At 47.0% G+C, this 18,155-nt stretch overlaps 1 protein-coding gene across 5 annotated transcripts in view; it reads right to left on the bottom strand.

Moving 5' to 3' along the window:
• Positions 1-75: 75 nt before the first annotated feature.
• Positions 76-18,155, bottom strand: part of tns2a (tensin 2a) — a 53,186-nt gene continuing 35,106 nt past the window's right edge. For 3 of the 5 annotated variants that reach the window (XM_079273885.1, XM_079273887.1, XM_079273888.1), the window contains 18 exons: positions 17,685-17,768; positions 16,094-16,206; positions 14,852-14,912; positions 14,400-14,475; positions 13,910-14,039; positions 10,068-10,133; positions 9,795-9,911; positions 8,038-9,600; positions 7,634-7,799; positions 5,930-7,134; positions 5,706-5,837; positions 5,497-5,592; positions 5,083-5,160; positions 4,715-4,792; positions 4,442-4,610; positions 4,250-4,318; positions 3,908-3,937; positions 76-2,776 (listed from right to left, as the gene is read on the bottom strand). In XM_079273885.1, the coding sequence (XP_079130011.1) occupies positions 2,638-2,776; positions 3,908-3,937; positions 4,250-4,318; positions 4,442-4,610; positions 4,715-4,792; positions 5,083-5,160; positions 5,497-5,592; positions 5,706-5,837; positions 5,930-7,134; positions 7,634-7,799; positions 8,038-9,600; positions 9,795-9,911; positions 10,068-10,133; positions 13,910-14,039; positions 14,400-14,475; positions 14,852-14,912; positions 16,094-16,206; positions 17,685-17,768 (4,372 nt within the window). In that variant the 3' untranslated portion in view covers positions 76-2,637. The remainder of the gene's footprint in view (positions 2,777-3,907; positions 3,938-4,249; positions 4,319-4,441; positions 4,611-4,714; positions 4,793-5,082; positions 5,161-5,496; positions 5,593-5,705; positions 5,838-5,929; positions 7,135-7,633; positions 7,800-8,037; positions 9,601-9,794; positions 9,912-10,067; positions 10,134-13,909; positions 14,040-14,399; positions 14,476-14,851; positions 14,913-16,093; positions 16,207-17,684; positions 17,769-18,155) is intronic. The other 2 variants (XR_013772193.1, XM_079273886.1) reach the window with 2 other exon arrangements.

The following is an 18,155-nucleotide window of genomic DNA, read 5'->3' as shown; positions in this document are numbered from 1 at the left end:
GTGAATATATTACCCGTGTAAATGAATCAATAGCTGCGGCCCTTACGACCATTAACTCCAAATAAAACAGCGACCCAAAAGCACTTCAGGTACCACATCATTTCAGTTTAATTCTTTTCTCTTTTTTTTGCATACAAAATAGCATAATGTCCTTTTCAAACATACAAATGTTTCCTTTTTTATGTCTCATACGTTGTCCTATAGCTGCATGTGAAAATATATTACTACATAATACAGATCGACAAGACAACAGACGATATATTATCGCTGTAATACAAATGGTGTTTTTCTAGTTTTTATTTTATTTATACCAAACAAGGCAACACACTAACTAAATGCAATAAGTACAAAAATATAGCTGGATAAAAAGCTTATTAATACAAGAGTGCTTTGTCTTTGGTTAAGTACATCTGTCTTTAGGCCAGCGCCTCGCTCGTGTTTACCGGTCCTCTGTTAACTTGTGTGTGTTTACCGGTCCTCTCTTTAACTTGTGTGTGTTTACCGGTCCTCTCTTTAACTTGTGTGTGTTTACCGGTCCTCTCTTTAACTTGTGTGTGTTTACCGGTCCTCTCTTTAACGTGTGTGTTTACCGGTCCTCTCTTTAACTTGTGTGTGTTTACCGGTCCTCTCTTTAACGTGTGTGTTTACCGGTCCTCTCTTTAACTTGTGTTTACCGGTCCTCTCTTTAACTTGTGTTTACCGGTCCTCTCTTTAACTTGTGTTTACCGGTCCTCTCTTTAACTTGTGTTTACCGGTCCTCTCTTTAACTTGTGTTTACCGGTCCTCTCTTTAACTTGTGTGTGTTTACCGGTCCTCTCTTTAACTTGTGTGTTTACCGGTCCTCTCTTTAACTTGTGTTTACCGGTCCTCTCTTTAACTTGTGTTTACCGGTCCTCTCTTGTGTGAATGTTTTATAATCTGTGGACACCAAACATTTCACAGCAAAGGTGTGCTCCAAACACGACGTCCTTTCCCCATCTAGCGCTTTCACATACCTTTCTCTTTAAAAATGGATGTTACTGATTCCCTTACCAGACATTACCTTCCGAAAATACCCTCAACACGCACGCACGCCACTCCCTCACACATACACACATACACACTCACACTTGTTAAAAACCTCACATTCACGTTTGCTTTCATCAGAGACTTTCGTCTCTCGCTCGCTCTGATTATTAAGTGTATGTGAGTTGGAAAAACAACCACGATTGTCGATTGTGATTAAACGTGTCACAACTTATAAAAGGTGCTGTCGAAAGGCAAGAGTGGCTGTAAATGCGTCTGATATACCTGAACATCTCTAGATATAGGAACTAAATTACATCGTCAGGTAAACCAGATGATGAAAGCTGTGTTCAACCAGGGCGTCTGGGACTCTGGATAACCGGTGTCATGAAGCTGTTCCATAAGCAGGAGCATGAGCGAGTCTCTGGACACTTGAGCTGCGTTCCAAATCGCAAACTTTTTCCTTTTCGTACGTACTGTTGGAAGCAGTATGCACTAAATTGGGACTAACTGCTTCCTCATAACATTGGCACCTTGAACTTTGCCCTTCTTGCTCTGCAACATCAAGGATTGTGGGTCAGAACAGCCAGGAAAGCCCGCTGGCTTGCGTATCGCAATATGTAGCAGAACATCCTGGTATTTGTGACGTACACTGCATTTGACATACTTTGTATTGGGACGTACTAAATCTTTCTTCTGGCGCTCCAAATAGTTTAGTATTACGGGTACTGGAACGCACAGCGAGGCTTTAATTCACCAGTGACATGAAACATTCAAGACTCATTACTCCATACCCAGTCGAGCAACGAGTATCGTCACATTCTGGTGTGTCTTTTCTCATGAATCATGTGTATTATGCATAAGTGATACTTGAGTACAGAGTAAAATAATAAAATATCTCAAGAAGAGAAATGAATGCTGACTAAGACCAATCTTACCAGGATGTTAGATTTATGATTTACTGAGCTTATTAACGGTGTGCACTATTAGTATGCATCTATACTTGACATCTATAAGTCTGTTAATGTGGCGCTAAAAGTCCCGCTTTGACACGTGTCATCTATCTCTTGACATAATTATCAGACCATCACACGTCACTTCGTTTTGTAGTTTTTGTCCAAGTCAGCATCTTGATCCATGTTGACTCTGAACTGAACCCGCTCTGAATAGAGAGCCAGCTTCATGACACCAGTGAACCCAGAGTTATGCCCAAATACGGCTGGATAACCCACTCATTTCTTCTTCATGGCACAGGCCCCTGGTAGATGGTTTTGTGTTCTTGGAAAGCTTCAGTGGATTCTTCTGAAGCCTCCCTGTCCTTGGAGGAGTTGTAACACTGAACATATTAGAATAAAAATGACATGGAGTGTTATAACGCCAACCAACCTTTCAGGGAAAGGTGGACATTTCCGGAGCAGACAGTGGAAAACTGAACAAATGAAAAAGCATCAGTAGGGATCATGGACTAGGATTTTCAGCCTTCAAAATGGTCTTCATGCCAGCTGGTTGACAAAGACTGCGTTAGCGTCACGGCCCGAACAAGCACTGGCACTCGGCCACTTCTGCACAACATAAGCAGTCACTTCTGCCTCCGCTCGTCTGCTCTGAGCTGGCTCTCCTCTCCGTCGCCCTCTACCGGCGCTGTGACAACATGACCTTGTTGATGAAGTTGACGATGGCGGAGGCCGGCTGTTCGGGGTCCAACTCGGCAAACAGGTGGCACACGTTCTCGGCCAAGCTGCCCGGCTTCTTGGCCACGAAACCGAACACCCTGAGAGGGGAGGGAGTCGAAGGAAGAGGAAGAAGGGTGCGAGGATACAAGTTACTGAGCGTGAGAGGAAGCTCCGGTCAGGCTAGGAAAATTTAAATGGTGATCCATTTTCTAGGTCTGATCGAAATAGTTCTCTCTCTCCTGGGGTTTTATTGACTTAAAGGGCCAGGGTGTAGCATTTCAAACAAAACACTGGTTCTAGTGCTACTACAGAACCAAATACAAACATCAAACACCAACGTATATCGCTAGTGAAACTGCAGTAACGTGAGCCCCATAAAAACGTGGTACCGCCAGCTGCAGTCTGACTTCTGCTGCTCCTAAAGTAGTGTTTGTTATGGTATGGATGGCCTCTGAGCGGCGCTCCCGCGGGTTTATACAGTCAGCGTCTCACGTTACCACGGGGAGGAGTGAGCAGCGGGGTTCAGCTGGTTGCAATCTGCAACCACATTGCTAGATGCCGTTAAATCCTACACACTGTCCCTTTAAGAAAAGGGGAAACATTTTTTTAAGTTCCTTTTTTCCCATCTGTGAAAACAGGTGGGGAAAAACATTTTGGTAGTGGAAAATGACATGTCAACATCATGATATTCAAGTGTTTGTTGTTGTAATGCTAATTTCAGCCATAGGGGGCTGGAGAGCAACACAACCCATAAGTATATATAGTAGTCGATTTTCTCCTCCCCTAAATTTTTAAAAAAACGTTTAGATTTTTTCCTTTCTATGCCACGATATACGATAAAAGATTATATATATAAAGATTTTTTTGTTGTAAGGAACTGACTTGTTCTTAAGTCATGAACACAGGAGAGAAAACAGTTTAGATCAGAGTTAGAAAGTGGATCTCCTGCATTATTCTTTTTCTCACTCGTCTCTCAGGGCTTCTGTTGAGTTGACTTCCATCAAATAATTGGTATTATGTAATATAGGGGTCACGGGAAACTTGATTTCATTGTTAAATCCTGTTTGCTGGAATAAATTTTTGCCAAGACTCACACACAATCTGATGCCATGCAGAGGCTCTTCTGTCACTTCTCAGCCACGGGGGGTTAATCTACACTCCCCTTTATTTTTAAACATGCACCCACTTCCTCCTTTCTCTCCGTCATCAAACACAAACAGAGCACTTACTTAACGGCGGTGTAGTCTGAGTTAGTCCACCTAAGGCCAAGAGAGAGAGAGAGAAACCAGACTCAGACACACACACAAACACAGGCCGATGCAGCCTCAGCCTCGGCCGTCATGCTCGATAACAAAGACAGACGTAGGGTCCATGCGAGGGCTCATAGCAGCAAATGCAGTGAACGATCACGGGTGCAACGGACTGCGGTGGACGAGTCTTTGATTCCCGCTGATTTGAGGTTAGTTATGGCTCAAACTGCAGCTACAGGAATCAAAGGAGATTATATATATATATATATATATATATATATATATATATATATATAAAAAAATTGTATTTTCATTGCCTACCTCCTGTCCTTAGGATCAATGCTGCTGAAGGTTACGCTGCTCACTGGGTAATGTCTCCTGAAGAAAACCCTAGAAGAAGAAAGACACAGATGGAGCGAGACATCACTGAAGTGAAATGACAGCACAGTCTGTCACACTCTGTCGCTACAGTGCTGTCCGTTGTTTATCAGGGAATGCCTAGGAAGGACTTACCTGCGCTGGCTGTCAGTCAGCGTGATGCCCTGCAACGTCACCTTGAACTGGACCACAGTGGCGGCGGGACGAGGGTTACGACCCAAGGAAGCGTCTGTCGCCTTGGCGATGGCCTGGGGGCCGGTTAGGGACTCCGTTTCCACCGAGTTCAGGTAGAGGACGTTGCAGGCTGAGGGGGGGGGGGATCAGAGAGGCGAGAGAGGTGAGCATGATGACCACGCCTCAAAAGGTGTTTCTGTGTCTCAGGAAGAGAAGGCCGGATGGAGAAGTCACCTGCTCCTTGTTTCAGCAGGTCAGCGGCCGTGCTGATGTTATTCACCGGTTGAGCCTCCAGCACCTCGCCTGTTAGATCTGAGATGAATAGAATAAGAACGGTTACATCGGATAAAAGAAGATTTCCTGTAAAATACGTCAAAGTTCATCTCCGAACACGTAGAGCTTATTTATCAATGTGAGGTTTAAAGGGTCGCTATGTTCAAATTTGACTAATCTCAAACAATTTGTACATCAACAGGAAATGAATCAACCACAACAGTGACAATCTATTCATTGTATGTATTTACAGACAAAATGATGAATGGAGAAAAGAATCTGGAGATCAATCAAAAAGATGATCTTGTTGCAGCCGCTGGAGTACCGACCTTTCTCCGTGATCCTAAGGGCGCAGGGCAAAGAGATGGGTGTGATGGAGTGCTGGTAGACGAGTGCAGACAGACTCCCTGTGGGTAACAGACAGCAGTACAAATAGATTTTACATCCCCCGGAAGTAACAAGACGTACAAATAAAAAAACCATCTTTCCTGAAGGCGCCCCATTCCTGGTACTAAAAGTATTGTCCTAGAAACACAGATGTGAAATCATCCTCAAACTCATCATGAAAAAGTCCAATTACAGAGCGAGTAGATATCTAGAATACAGTAGAGAGAGACTTACATTTCTTTTTGCTCTTTTGAAATAACAGTCCAGTCCTATGACATCATCATATCTAAAAGATTCATTACCACCAACAATGTATTCTTGATGTTTTTAAGAAAAATGTCCACAGGAAAACCGACCGAAGTAGGGCTCATTCTGGCACCCTTTAATCTTGACTCCCCGAGGGCCGGTTTCTATCAGGAAGTGTCTGACCAGCTGCTCCAGAGGGTCGCTCACTGTAACAGCAGAGATTCACTGTGAACGAGCTGCAAGTGTCATTGTGTACCAAGGACAAAGCAACTGCTGAAGAAGTCAAATGCTGCCTAACGCAGTTGGAGGTGGTCTTTACCCTTGCTGCTGTGGTTGTTGGCATTGGGGGGAGGGGTAGCCACCTTCAGGGCCAGGCCGTAGGCCCCCTGGAAAGAGTTGCTGTCCCTGATCAGGAAGGTTCCCGGCTCTCTCTCCTTCAGAGCAGCGATTGCTGCAGCGAAACACAACCAAGGAAATTTATACAGTGAAATGCGTTCGCAGCAAACATTTTTATTTGTTGAAATTTAAAAAAGAATGGCCTACCTTGCTCTCTGGAGATTCCAGGCTTGTACCAGAACCTTGAACTGTCCTGGACAAACTTCACACTGACCCTGTTCGCGTTCTCACTCTCCACAGACGCCACTCCGTCGGTTTTGCCTGTGGGGGGCGCAATTTCCCCCACGGTGGGAGAGAAGGTGACATGGAGCTGATGCTGGGCGGCGGCGGCGGCGGAGGAGGGAGGCGCGTGGCCTGCGGCCGGCCTCAGAGTTGACGCCCCGTCGTTGGGTGAGCCCGACTGAACGGGTGGGTGGCGCTTCTCTGGCAGCGGCGGCTGGGGGTGAGGAAGGGGGATGGAGATGGTGGAGTAATTGGAGTAGGAGGGCGGGGAGAGCTGAGGAGCGTGAGCGGAGTAGCAGGGCCTCTTGTTGGTGTCCGGAGCGGATGTGTGCCCGGCAGCGCTGTGCTCCGTGCCTGGGTAGTGGTGGTGCGGGGGTCCGTGCTGCTGGATGTGGTTGGGGTGGTGGGGGTCAGGCCCACTCAACAGTAGCCTCCTACCCAAAGTGGCAAAGCCAGGGACTGGGGCATCAGAGACCGGGGAGCCCTCCATCCTGCTGGAGGCCGGCTGGGCGGATAAAGATGAAGCTGAGGCGGGAGACGCGGGGGCAGACGTGGCGGTGTGGGTTATCGCGGGTTTTGCGGCTTCTGGGTGTGGCTCCCTGGTGGGAGAAGATCCGGGGACCTGGGTTTGGGTCTGGCTCTGAGGCTGGGGCACCGCCTGAGCCACAGTGGAAGGCAGAGCGGCAGCCTCGGAGGGATGGGGGGTCTGGAGAGCGAGAGGGCCAGACTGGGAGTGTGCGTCTGGTGCCGACAAAGCACGGATCGGGGATGAGGGAGCCCGACAGAGCCGCTGGTTTGATGCGGTCGGCGCTGCAGAATCAAAAGGAGACGGGTTCTGCGTCGCTGAAGCTGGCGGTGTATTTGGGCGACAGTGCTGCTGTTGGGGCGCGGTCGGGGACGGGTCTGTTGGTGCAGTGCAGTGGTTGTGGGGCTCAGTTTGCGCAGGTGTGGTTGTGTGTGGTTGCGTATGTCTGGCCGACAGCGGCTCCGTGCTGCTTCTTTGGCTTTGAGGAGATTCCCGGGCGATGAGATCGGCGCGATAGTGTCCGTCCTGGGGCCCGGAAGTCTCGTAGTCACTGCCGATGATGTCTGTGGTCCGGATCTCATACTCCCTCCCTCCTGGACTGGGGCTTAAAGGGACAGACAGTTATGATGACAATTACTATCTCAGACCTGCACAAACCAGTGAAATGTTTCGACATGGAAGAATAAATAAATCTTCATTGTCATCAATGCTCAATTTTCACCGTGCTGTAACATGCGAGCTGTATCTGGATATCCTATCTAAGGATAAGGAACAGCGGATGATGACTGATGTGTAAATGATGAATGCCATATGATCGGATCAGCCAGATCACATCTGGAGGCGGTCTGGCTCGCATTGTGGTTAGATCTCTGCCGGGTGTAAATGCGGTCCGATCACATTTGCTTATTAAAGGAGCCTTTCTGTATTTTGCAACAAATAAACAGGCCAGAAAGGTAATTTTCTCTGTCGGGTTCTTTCCATCATGTTATAATACCAATATGATCCTGTCAGATACATTCATTCATGTTTCTCTCCACCCTGGTGGTGAGGAGCACCCTGACCGACGCCACCATCCCTCCTCAGTAAGAGAAAGCGTGGAATACCTTTCCTGTGTGCGTAGAGGGCTGCTGGTGTGGACAGGGGTGGGCGGTCCAGACATGTCGGACGGCGTGGAGCATGCGGCGTGGCCGTCTCTGTGGACCCTCTTAAAGGAACCGTGGGTAATGTGATCCCTCCAGCCCACACTTTCACCGGAGCTCCGGAGGCCGTCTGAAAAGGACGGGACCAATGGAGAACATCAACAAAAAGAAGGAAGCTCAGTGGAGATATTATGAGCTTATATGAGGCAAATGTAAAATCAAGAAACGATGGCGAGAAGACATTGTGAGTAATGTGTAAGGCATCTGTCTGGTTAAGCATTACTGATTGAGTGCATGCTGTTGTTGGTTATGGATAATTCAAACATGTTGTTCACATTTTTCAGTGTGTCTGATTCAGTGTGACTCACCAGTGTGTGAGTCAGAGCCGTATGACTGCTGTGAGTCTGGATGGTGATGGTTGTGGTCTGCCGGCCCGTTGCTGTGGCTGCAGGGCCCCGTCATGGAGGAAGCCGGGGGCAGCGGGGACGTGGACTCAGACTGGTAGCCCGAGGCGTAGCCCCTGCTTTCAGACGGTGAGGGCTGGTACGGTGAGCAGGGGCACACCTGGCGGGGCGTTTGGTAACCGCTGCTGCTGTTGCTGTACTTCAGGTCCATGTGGGAATGAGCATGCGACCTCGACGCCTCTGGATAAGCCGGGTGACCCGATGGCAAGGGGTCAAACGTGAAGGCTGGAAGATCGTGGCCCTGTGGGCCGTAGGAGGCCACGGTGGCCCTCCTGCGCCAATACTCCGCCTCTCTGTCCCGCTCCCACTGCAGCTCCGCCTCCCTGTCTCTCTCCCAGTGGAGGGACATCTCTCGGCCTCGTCTCATCCCAGGATCCCTCTCCCAGTGGAGCTCTGACCCTCTAGGTAACTCCGCCTCCCTGGCTCTCCTAAGCCCCACCTCCCTCTGCTGAAGCTCCGCCTCTCTGTCCCAGTGGAAGCCGTCACCTTGGTCCAGCCTCAGGCTGTGATAGGCCGCCGAGTCGTCTCTCCTGATGCTGCAGTCTCTGCAAGGGCAGCCAGGGGAGGGCAGGCCATCCATCAGCATTATATCGTGGTAGGTAGGGCTGGTGGAGGGTTTGGGGTGGTGCGGGTGGGGATGGTGGTGGCTGTGAGGTGGAGGAGGGTGGTGATAGGGGCCGTAGTCGTCCTCTCGACAGCAGAGGCGACCCGGGGCAGACAGGGGGTGGTGAAGCGGGTGGTTGTGAGAGTGAGGGTCTGGCGATGGGTAGGGGCACATAAGTCGAGATGAGGGAGCCTCCGAGCAAGAGCGGTGCAGGTAGTGCGGAGGGCCACTCTGGCGGTCCCACACCAGATCTGGAGGCGGAAGGTTCTGGTGGGAGTGGGGGCTGTAGTGCTGGCACAGATCCATGTGTGACGGAGGAGAAGCTGGGTTGGGGCTGGCAGAAGGGGTCGCCCCGTGGTGCCCATTGGTGCCGGGGGCCCGGTCGAGGCAGTAACCATTGGGCATGAGGAGGGTGCGGTCGCAGCCAGGCTCGGCGCAACGCTGGGACCGGTACCCATTCCGGCAGGAGCAGGACCGACTGAGCCTCAGCGTTCCACTTCTCTCGGAGGGCAAAGAATCGCCGTCGTCCAAGATGGCCGTCTCTCGCTCTCCATCCCGGTTTCCCTCTATGCCTCCGAGAAGACGCTCCAGCTCCTCTCTCTCGTGCCTGGTCGGGGGCAGCAGGCGGATGGGATCCTCCTTGCGCTCTGGATGGACGGATGATTGGTTCAAATGGACGGAGTGGGCTGAGAGGGCGGAGTCAGAACCGTGAGCGGTAACATGATCTGGCCTGTCTTCCTCAGGGCCCGCCGCTGGGCTGCTGCCATTGGTTGAGGTGAGGGAACCAGAGCCGCCCCCTCGGCGCTTCTTTATCTGAGCGTAGAGACTGCCGTCTACGGGACCTCTGGTGTGGGCAATATCTGCTGTAAGAGAAAGAAGATGACGACGATCAGCTCTCAAATTGACAGTAGTCATTGGCATATTGCCATTTATGAGCCTGAAATCTACTTGAAGTCTGTTTTTACTGATGTCTGCCAACTTCTTGTACTCATCCCTCTTCAGTAATTACATAACATCATGCTGAGATTGGATCTGAAGAGAACAGTTAGTGTGTTACCCTCCAGGCTGTCCTGGTATCGCTGGTTAAAGTTCTCATAGGAATCCCAGCGGACCACAGGGTCAGCTGTGTTGTAGTCGACTGTGACAGCCGGGTCGTTCTTCTGGTACTCGCGGCCTGGGGAAAGACGCATCCACTTTACATTACTTTGGCTATTAGTATTAGTGCAGTTGAGCATTTCATTCAACGTATCTTTCACCCATTTGACAAATATGAACTAAACTTTCAAAGTGGAACAGCTATGAAGGAGGATTTGAAGTAGAGAGAACCCACCTTTCATTTTCTCAGGTCCAGAGGAGAAGACAAACTCAACTGTGGCATCAGATGGAAAACGCTCATCTGGGGAGAAGGGAAGGAAAACCAAAACATAGAGGGAAAAATATGTTAAAATTCTCAAAGAACATGCCAAATATCCCAATATCCTAACATAAAAATAAAGTTTCTCTACATCACAGTCACAGATTCATGAAACAAATAGTGTTATGGATTGAAGACCACATACACAACAGACATTTTTCATTTCAGAGAAAGTGAAACCAAGGAGGAAATGAGGTAATGAGCATATTCATTACAGACAGGCCGGTGCTCACCAAGCCTCTTTGCTCTCTCTGAGGGGTGGTTAGAGACACTCCCTCCCTGCACACAGTACAACTCATTCTCGATATAGCTGTTATTATGTCCAGGATGGAGCTTAAGATACTACTATTAAGGGATTTATTCAACCACAGTAACATGAGGGCATTCTAGGCAGCAAACCACTGTGAACACATTCACACAATGGGTATTTTCAAGGACTATGTCAGTTAGTTGTATGTGAGGATTATCCTATAACAATTTATATCAAAGGAAGAACAAATCCAATCTGGCATTGAGTGAGCAAAATACTTAATTTTACATCTGAAGGGAGACTGTATAACCTTTGATTTTAAGATTTAACACAAACTTCATTTTATGAATCAAAAGATGAACTCATAAGCAACTAGTGCACTAAGATCTCTGCCAGGTGTGTCTGCAAGCACCACTGCTGTAATGTTTACATCAGTGATTTTCAACCTTTTTTGAGCCGCGGCACACTTTTTACATTTACAAAATCCTGGGGCACACCACCAACCAAAATGACACAAAAAGACACTAACACAGTACATATAATACATATAGTTAATAATATAGTTTCTAAATGTATTTGTACTCACTTAGTGTGAAACCTGGGCCTGTTTCGATGAACACAACATGGATATCCTGGCAGGAATGGTAGAAAGACACACACGAAGCTCTTCCTCAACAGCTCTCAGTCTCTCTCTGTTTTTAGTTTTTATCGCTGTCAAGCTTGAGAAGCTCAGCTCACACAGATATGTGGTTGAAAACGGGAGCAATGTCAAAATAGCTTTGTTGGCCAGAATGGGGAACTCCTTGGCAACAGCTAACCAAAAACTGTCCAAAGGAAGATCAGCAAAGTTTAGCTTTAAACCACGATCTTGTTTCAGTTCAATGAGTTCCTCTTGCTCCGTTAAAGTCATGTCCTTTCCAGCAACGGATGCTGAGCTGTATGGGTCCCTAACCCAGTCAAGGCATTCTGTGAAGGCTGAAGAGAAATAAAATGACAACTTCTCCTCCAGAGCTTTCAAATGTTTGCCAATCACCTCGCACATTGCAGCAGTGTTGCCATCCTGCAGTTTCTCGGTGAGTGGGAACATCTCAAGGTTGCCACGCTGCACATGTTGCCAGAGCTGCACCTTTAAACGGAATCCGTTCATTTTGTCAGTGCTTGTAAGCAGGTTTTCATTTCGGCCTTGCATCCGTGTGTTCAGTTCATTCAGATGATGAAATATATCAGCCAGGTATGCCAGCTTTGCACACCACTGATCACTTGCAAGCAGCTTTGAGAAATCGGGCCTCTCGTCTGTCAGAAACACTTTATGTTCCTCTCGGAGCTCATACACACGGGCCAGCACTTTGCCGCGCGACAGCCACCGGACCTCCGTGTGGAGCAATAACACTTTATGTTCCGCTCCCATTTCCTCACACAGAGACGCAAATAAGCGAGATTTCAAAGGTCGCGTCTTCACAAAGTTCACTAAGCGCACAACATCATCCAACACAGGACCTAGATCTGCTGGTAAGGTCTTTGCAACGAGGGCCTCACGGTGCAAAAAACAGTGCGTAACAGTAACAGCTGGGTTTCTTTCTTTGACCCTACTTACGAAGCCTTTGATGCGCCCGACCATGGCTGCGGCTCCATCAGTGCAGACACCTGTGCAGTTTTCCCACGTAAGCCCGCTTTTGTCAAGATATTCCGACGTGACCCGAAATATTTCATCTCCTGTTGATTTTTCTGGCAGTGCCTTGCAAAATAGGAAGTTTTCTCTAATGGCTTCTCCATCCACAAAACGCACGTTGGCCAAGAGCTGACAATGTCCACTAATATCCGTCGACTCATCAAGTTGCAAGGCAAATTTCTTACTGATGCGCATCTTTTCCAAAACAACAGTTTCTATGTCCGCAGACATGTCATCAATACGTCTGGCAATTGTGTTATCTGAGAGGCACTTTAGCGATCTCTTTGGCCGCGTCAGGGCCGAGCATCTCATTCACAATGGCTTTACAAGCTGCAGTATTTATGTTTCTGCCACGGTGTGGGACGTCTTTGTTTTAGCTACGAGTTCAGCAACAAGGTAGCTAGCTTCGAGGGCTCTCTCGTTTACCTTTGTGGTTTTTCTCAAAACAGTTGCCTGTTTCTCATTGTTTGTACGTAAGCGTACAAAATAGTCCATCGACTTGTTTTGAACGGAAGGGTGTTTCGTTTGGAGATGGCGTTTAAGCTTGCTTGGCACCATGGCGCTATTGGATAGCTTCTCACCACACACCAAGCACAGCGGACTCGGTGCCGTTGCATCCCCGGTGAACGTAAACCCAAATGAAAGATAGCTTTCGCTGTATTGCCTCGAGCTCACCGTCTTGTCTTTTTTCTTTTGTCGACCACTCATACTTGGGCCTTCATCTGGGTCAGAATTTTGTCCAGGGCCCTGTTCGGCATTTGCATTTTCCCTTCTCAAAAACTTCTCCATCACTGTCACTTTTTTTGTTTTGTTTTTCATCACTGTCACTTGCTCGTCTTGCTTTGATCCCAAACTGTCACTGTCACGTGTCGCGCAGCACTAACTCTATTGTCTTTACAGGTATTTAAATCCCTCTGCTGCCACCCACTGCCATAGAAGAGTATTACATTATCTGCGACACTTTATTACAGCACAGACACCCGACAATGGTTAATTAGGTGATATTAGAAAATTTCCCACGGCACACCTGACGATCTCTCGCGGCACACTAGTGTGCAGCGGCACACCGGTTGAAAATCACTGGTTTACATGAATATAAACTCTAATGTCCCCCTGTCTAGATTGCAAGAGTACCAGAGGTATTTTTCTGCCGTGTGCTTAGTCCCGTTAGCTGTTAGCTCTGTTAGCCAAACACACTGCAGCCCATCGGCTACGAACAACCAACTAGCTCTCCTCCTACCGACATGAGTAGCAACCACAAGAGGTCCTTGACCATACTGAAGGGTCCAGCAGTATAGATTAAAAGTAGACGGACAGACAAACATACTCACACGTGACCAATTACATAATCTCCTGGTGGAGATAATAAGGAGCACACAGGCTCAATTCAATACACTTTTAATCAAGCCTGAATTGGTCAGGTATGGCCAGTGAGCTTAATGTGGCTAATGTTAGCTAACTTTACATGAATCTAGGTCTGGGTGATATAGCCAACATCTTCTTTCTCTGTATAGGTCATTAATATCTCGATAACGATGTATATCACGGTATAGCATGTTTTCTGCTAATTCAGTACATAGTCAATATGAAATAACCGCATGGCAAAGTCTCTTATCTTGTATGTTTGAGTAGTCGTGTGATGCATTGTAAATACTGAAAATATTAGAGACTATTATAGATGCTTTAAGGGGATCCTGATAACATTGTAGCCATTGTACACGCCCCATACTACACAGGATACCTGCTTCCCAAAAGAGGAAAAGTTAATCAAATACTGTAGTACCAAATTTACACAGGGAGAGGATTAAAACATGCTCTATACCACCTAAATAAACGTACCAGTACAAGCTTCGTCCAACTCCCCTTTGCCAAACCAGAGCTGGGATCCGTGGATGGTGCAGGTGTGAAACTGCAACCTGAACACGGTGTCTCTGTCAGCGCTCTGGGCTCGCCTGTGGTAGCATTTGACCTGCAGAGGGCGGCAGAGAGGGGGGGGGGGGGGGGGGGGGAGACGCAGCTCACAATGCATGTGGGATAACGAGGGCAGTAAATCGGAGGCTTTGTGCTCCAAACGGAGCGGCACCTACACTTTCCGAAATGACGGCCACATTGTGACTCCTTGTTAACAAAGCGACAAAACCTTTTTCCAGACCAACATGTATAATTCAGAGATGAGATATGGCAAAAGTTTAAAAAAAGTCAGTGTATGTTTTATTTATTTAAATATTTCTCCTCTCTGTTGAAGATTAAAAAGCTAATAAGTCATTATTGCGACCCCACCCACACCACGGGTTCCTCCGTTTGTCATTTCCTTCCCATGTGGACTCACCATGATGTCACCCTTCAGCAGCAGCGCCGGTTCGATGGTCACACACAGCCGCCGGCCTCCGGTGCCCTGAAGGTCACTGTCGACAACACAGCAGACACAAACAAGCCCGTTAAATAAGTACAATATATAAGGAACGCAAGCAGATAGTGTGGGACCAACTGATCTCTTTGTTTGTGTGTCACAGACATTTTCATCATGTTTTGACTTGACAGTGGCTATATTCCAGAGTATCAGCTTGGAAAGGCCTTGACGTAAACAATCAAGTTACAATATATGACTTCAAAGCTGGATCGAAGAAGAAAGATGTCCTTTGTGTAATTTCCTTCACTCCAATCTCTTTAATCACTCCATGGCGGTGTTGAAACCTCAGCTCATGAGCCAAAAACACCCCAGAGCCAACAAGTACATGATCTGTGCCATCAGTTGGCCATGTGACGGCAAGAGAGACTCACTATATGCCTGAAGTGTAGACCAGCTGCATGGACTGGTAGATCTTCAAGAAGGGGTAGTAACCTAAGAGGAGGAAGAGGAGGAGAGAAATTCAGACTGAGCAATCTTTATCGACATGAAGATAGAGGAATGTGATGCCTGCCAAGGACTCGATCAGCAGATTAAAGATAAACAAGACTAGAATGGTTTGCGTGGGTGGAGGGTGAATGTGACCACTTATGAGCGCTCTGCAGTCAGCAGAGCAGCATCACTGTGATTCAGCAGGGAAAGCCTGTCAGAGCGCCGTCACATCACATGTACATTTAAAGATGCCTCTTAGGCAAACAAACTAAATGAACTGTGAGGAATGAAACATACAATGAGCATAACCCAGAGACTGGCCCATAGAAGTCTATGCCATAAAGCAACCTCCACAAGGCCGAGGAGGGATTGTAACAATATCTGTAAACTCATATCTCATATTCATAGACTACTTTATTGCCTTTGTACAAGCTCCGTAAAGAAAGAAGTCAATTATTACATGTATTATAAAAGAAACTAAGGTTGAATATCCTGTAAACTATTTGATTTGGCTGCAAAATATTTACTCAAATTATGATTTTTAAGTGCATTTAAAACATTTAAATTTGAATTGGCCTTCTTTGTATAATCCCTGCTTTTATAAGTGAACTATTTGTGACAGTCACGTGATCGCACATGCCGCACCATCTTACTAACAAGTGCACGACCAAGCTCCGCGACCACTTGTGAAGCCTAAATGCCCCACGCTCAAACGTGATTGGACAATACCACTCGGACTACAAACAAAACCAGGACACGTCAGACACCAAAATCTTGTCCCGTTGCAGACAGATTCTACATTCACATAGATATCTGCTTATCAGAATGACTTTCTATGCATTGGAGTTTGTATTTGCAGATAATGTGATGTCATTACTACTACTACTACTACTACCCGTTACTAATTTGCACTTAAAATCCACCCACACAAACATTAAAAAGGTAATTCTTACTGTGTTTGCTGTACAACTAGTCAGACCACATTTTGTAAACTGCTCAAACCATTTCCACTAGCAGCAATACAATCATTAAATGTATTCATGATTTGCTTCTGATTGTGTTGATATTCTGAATGTAAAATTACCATTTAATACTCTCGGCCCCATCATTTTGAGATATAATATAGTTGGCTACATTGTGTAACTAGACCTGGTGTTTTGGCTAAAAAGACTAAATAAACACACCTCCTTCACCCTGGAAGTTGGGGAGTGACGGGATGAGAACTTGGTGGAGGAAGAGAGGGCTGCTGTTCATCTTGATCGCCCCGGACAGAAGGCCCCCAAAGTAATAGATGTACCTGAAAGAGACAGATTGATGCGATACGAAATGAGTGAGACCAACATGTGGAATAACAATAACAGATGGAGACGTGGAAGGAGCTGTTGTCAGATAGCCAGCAAGCAGTAGTTGTTACGCTGCGTTGTTACGCTGCGTTGTTACGCTGCGTTGTTACGCTGCGTTGCTACGCTGCGTTGCTACGCTGCGTTGTTACGCTGCGTTGCTACGCGGCGTTGCTACGCGGCGTTGCTACGCGGCGTTGCTACGCGGCGTTGCTACGCGGCGTTGCTACGCGGCGTTGCTACGCGGCGTTGCTACGCGGCGTTGCTACGCGGCGTTGCTACGCGGCGTTGCTACGCGGCGTTGCTACGCGGCGTTGCTACGCGGCGTTGCTACGCCGCGTTGCTACGCCGCGTTGCTACGCCGCGTTGCTACGCCGCGTTGCTACGCCGCGTTGCTACGCGGCGTTCTTAAGTAATCATTTTAACACAAACCATGACTGTTTTTCTAACTTTATTCAAGTAGTTGTGTTGCCTAAACCTCATCAATCGTTTCACATCGTTAACCACATGGCAAAGTGCGTTTCTGCATGTGATACGAGGCTGATATGAAACATATTTTTTGCTTCTGAAACATCTGTTATTCAACTTATCCAGTGGTTTGCCGAAATGTATAATGTCTGAAAAATGTCTGCCGACTGGGTTGCAGTGTGAGATTAATGTAAATCTGTAAGTGTGTTTGGAATTTCAGACACCTAGAGCCAGGGCTGGCTCCCCCTGCTTCCTGTCCAAATGCTAAGCTAGGCTAAGCTAAGCTGAGCTAAGCTAACCACCTCCTGGTTCTAGCTTCATACAGACATGAGAGCAGATCTTCTCATCCAAATCTCGGCAAGAAAGCAATTAAGTGTATTCTCCAAAATGTTGAAACTATTCTCTGTGACAATGTGAGAATGTATTGTTGTGTATCATTCTCTTTAGTGTACAAATAGACATTTGTTTGCAGTGAATGAAATGGGAAAGCACTTTGAACTTTGTTTCATTTTATTATCATTATTTAATCATTTTCTTTACTCTCAATGACTATCACATTGCTTCCTTACATTTATTTTGACTGTTTTCTATGTCACAGGAGACATTTTGACTCATAGTAGGAAAAACCCATGTGTTACTGATAACACTAACAAGGCCTCTGTTCTATTCAAGCGTCCCAGTAAGCCGTGACAGTGAGGCAGCATGCACAATACCAGGACCCTCCAACTGAAGCAGCGAAATGGAATTTGGCCATCTTATTATCAACAAGAATGTCAGATGTGAAAAAGACCTAAACCTGATGTTACAGATCAATCACATCCTGCAGATGTACGTATGAAGAGCTCGAAGCTAAAAGCAGTGTTCTCTTTCCCTTAAATAGGATGCTAAATGGGGATGCATTTAATAACTTCTGTTATGATGTGGAATCCCATAACAACCACCCCCCCCCTTGCCAATTTCCCCTCACCTGTTTTGGGACGGCTGGAGGGACGAGGACACCTTATCTTCACAGAACTTCCTCATGGCCAGAGTACTGAGAGCCTGGTCCGCCCTGCACACACCAACAAACACACACACACACGCTTTAAGCCAACAATTTCCATCATGGGACTTGCACCAGACCCTCCAGATGCCAGAGAGTACATGGAGAGGATACAGCTGGAATTGGCTACAGGATGAACCAGTTTCCACTGTTCCTGCACAAAATCCACTGGGCTTAATTCATCAAACGCCCTATCAACAAACGCCTGAATGGAAATCATTGTGCTGCGTATACTTGAATTAGAGATCAGCCACTAGATGCACGAGTTTTTAAACACACTTGTGAGATGTTGACCTTAAATCCAGTGTGTTTTAGCTCGTCAGTTCAAATAACCGTGAATGTGTTCCATGTGTGGATATTCTGACGAACCAAAAAATGTTAAATTGTGGCTTTTGG

The sequence above is a fragment of the Melanostigma gelatinosum genome (assembly GCF_949748355.1).
Source record: "Melanostigma gelatinosum genome assembly, chromosome: 8".
In the NCBI taxonomy this organism is placed as follows: Eukaryota; Metazoa; Chordata; class Actinopteri; order Perciformes; family Zoarcidae; genus Melanostigma; species Melanostigma gelatinosum.
This window is presented reverse-complemented; position numbering and strand designations above follow the sequence as displayed.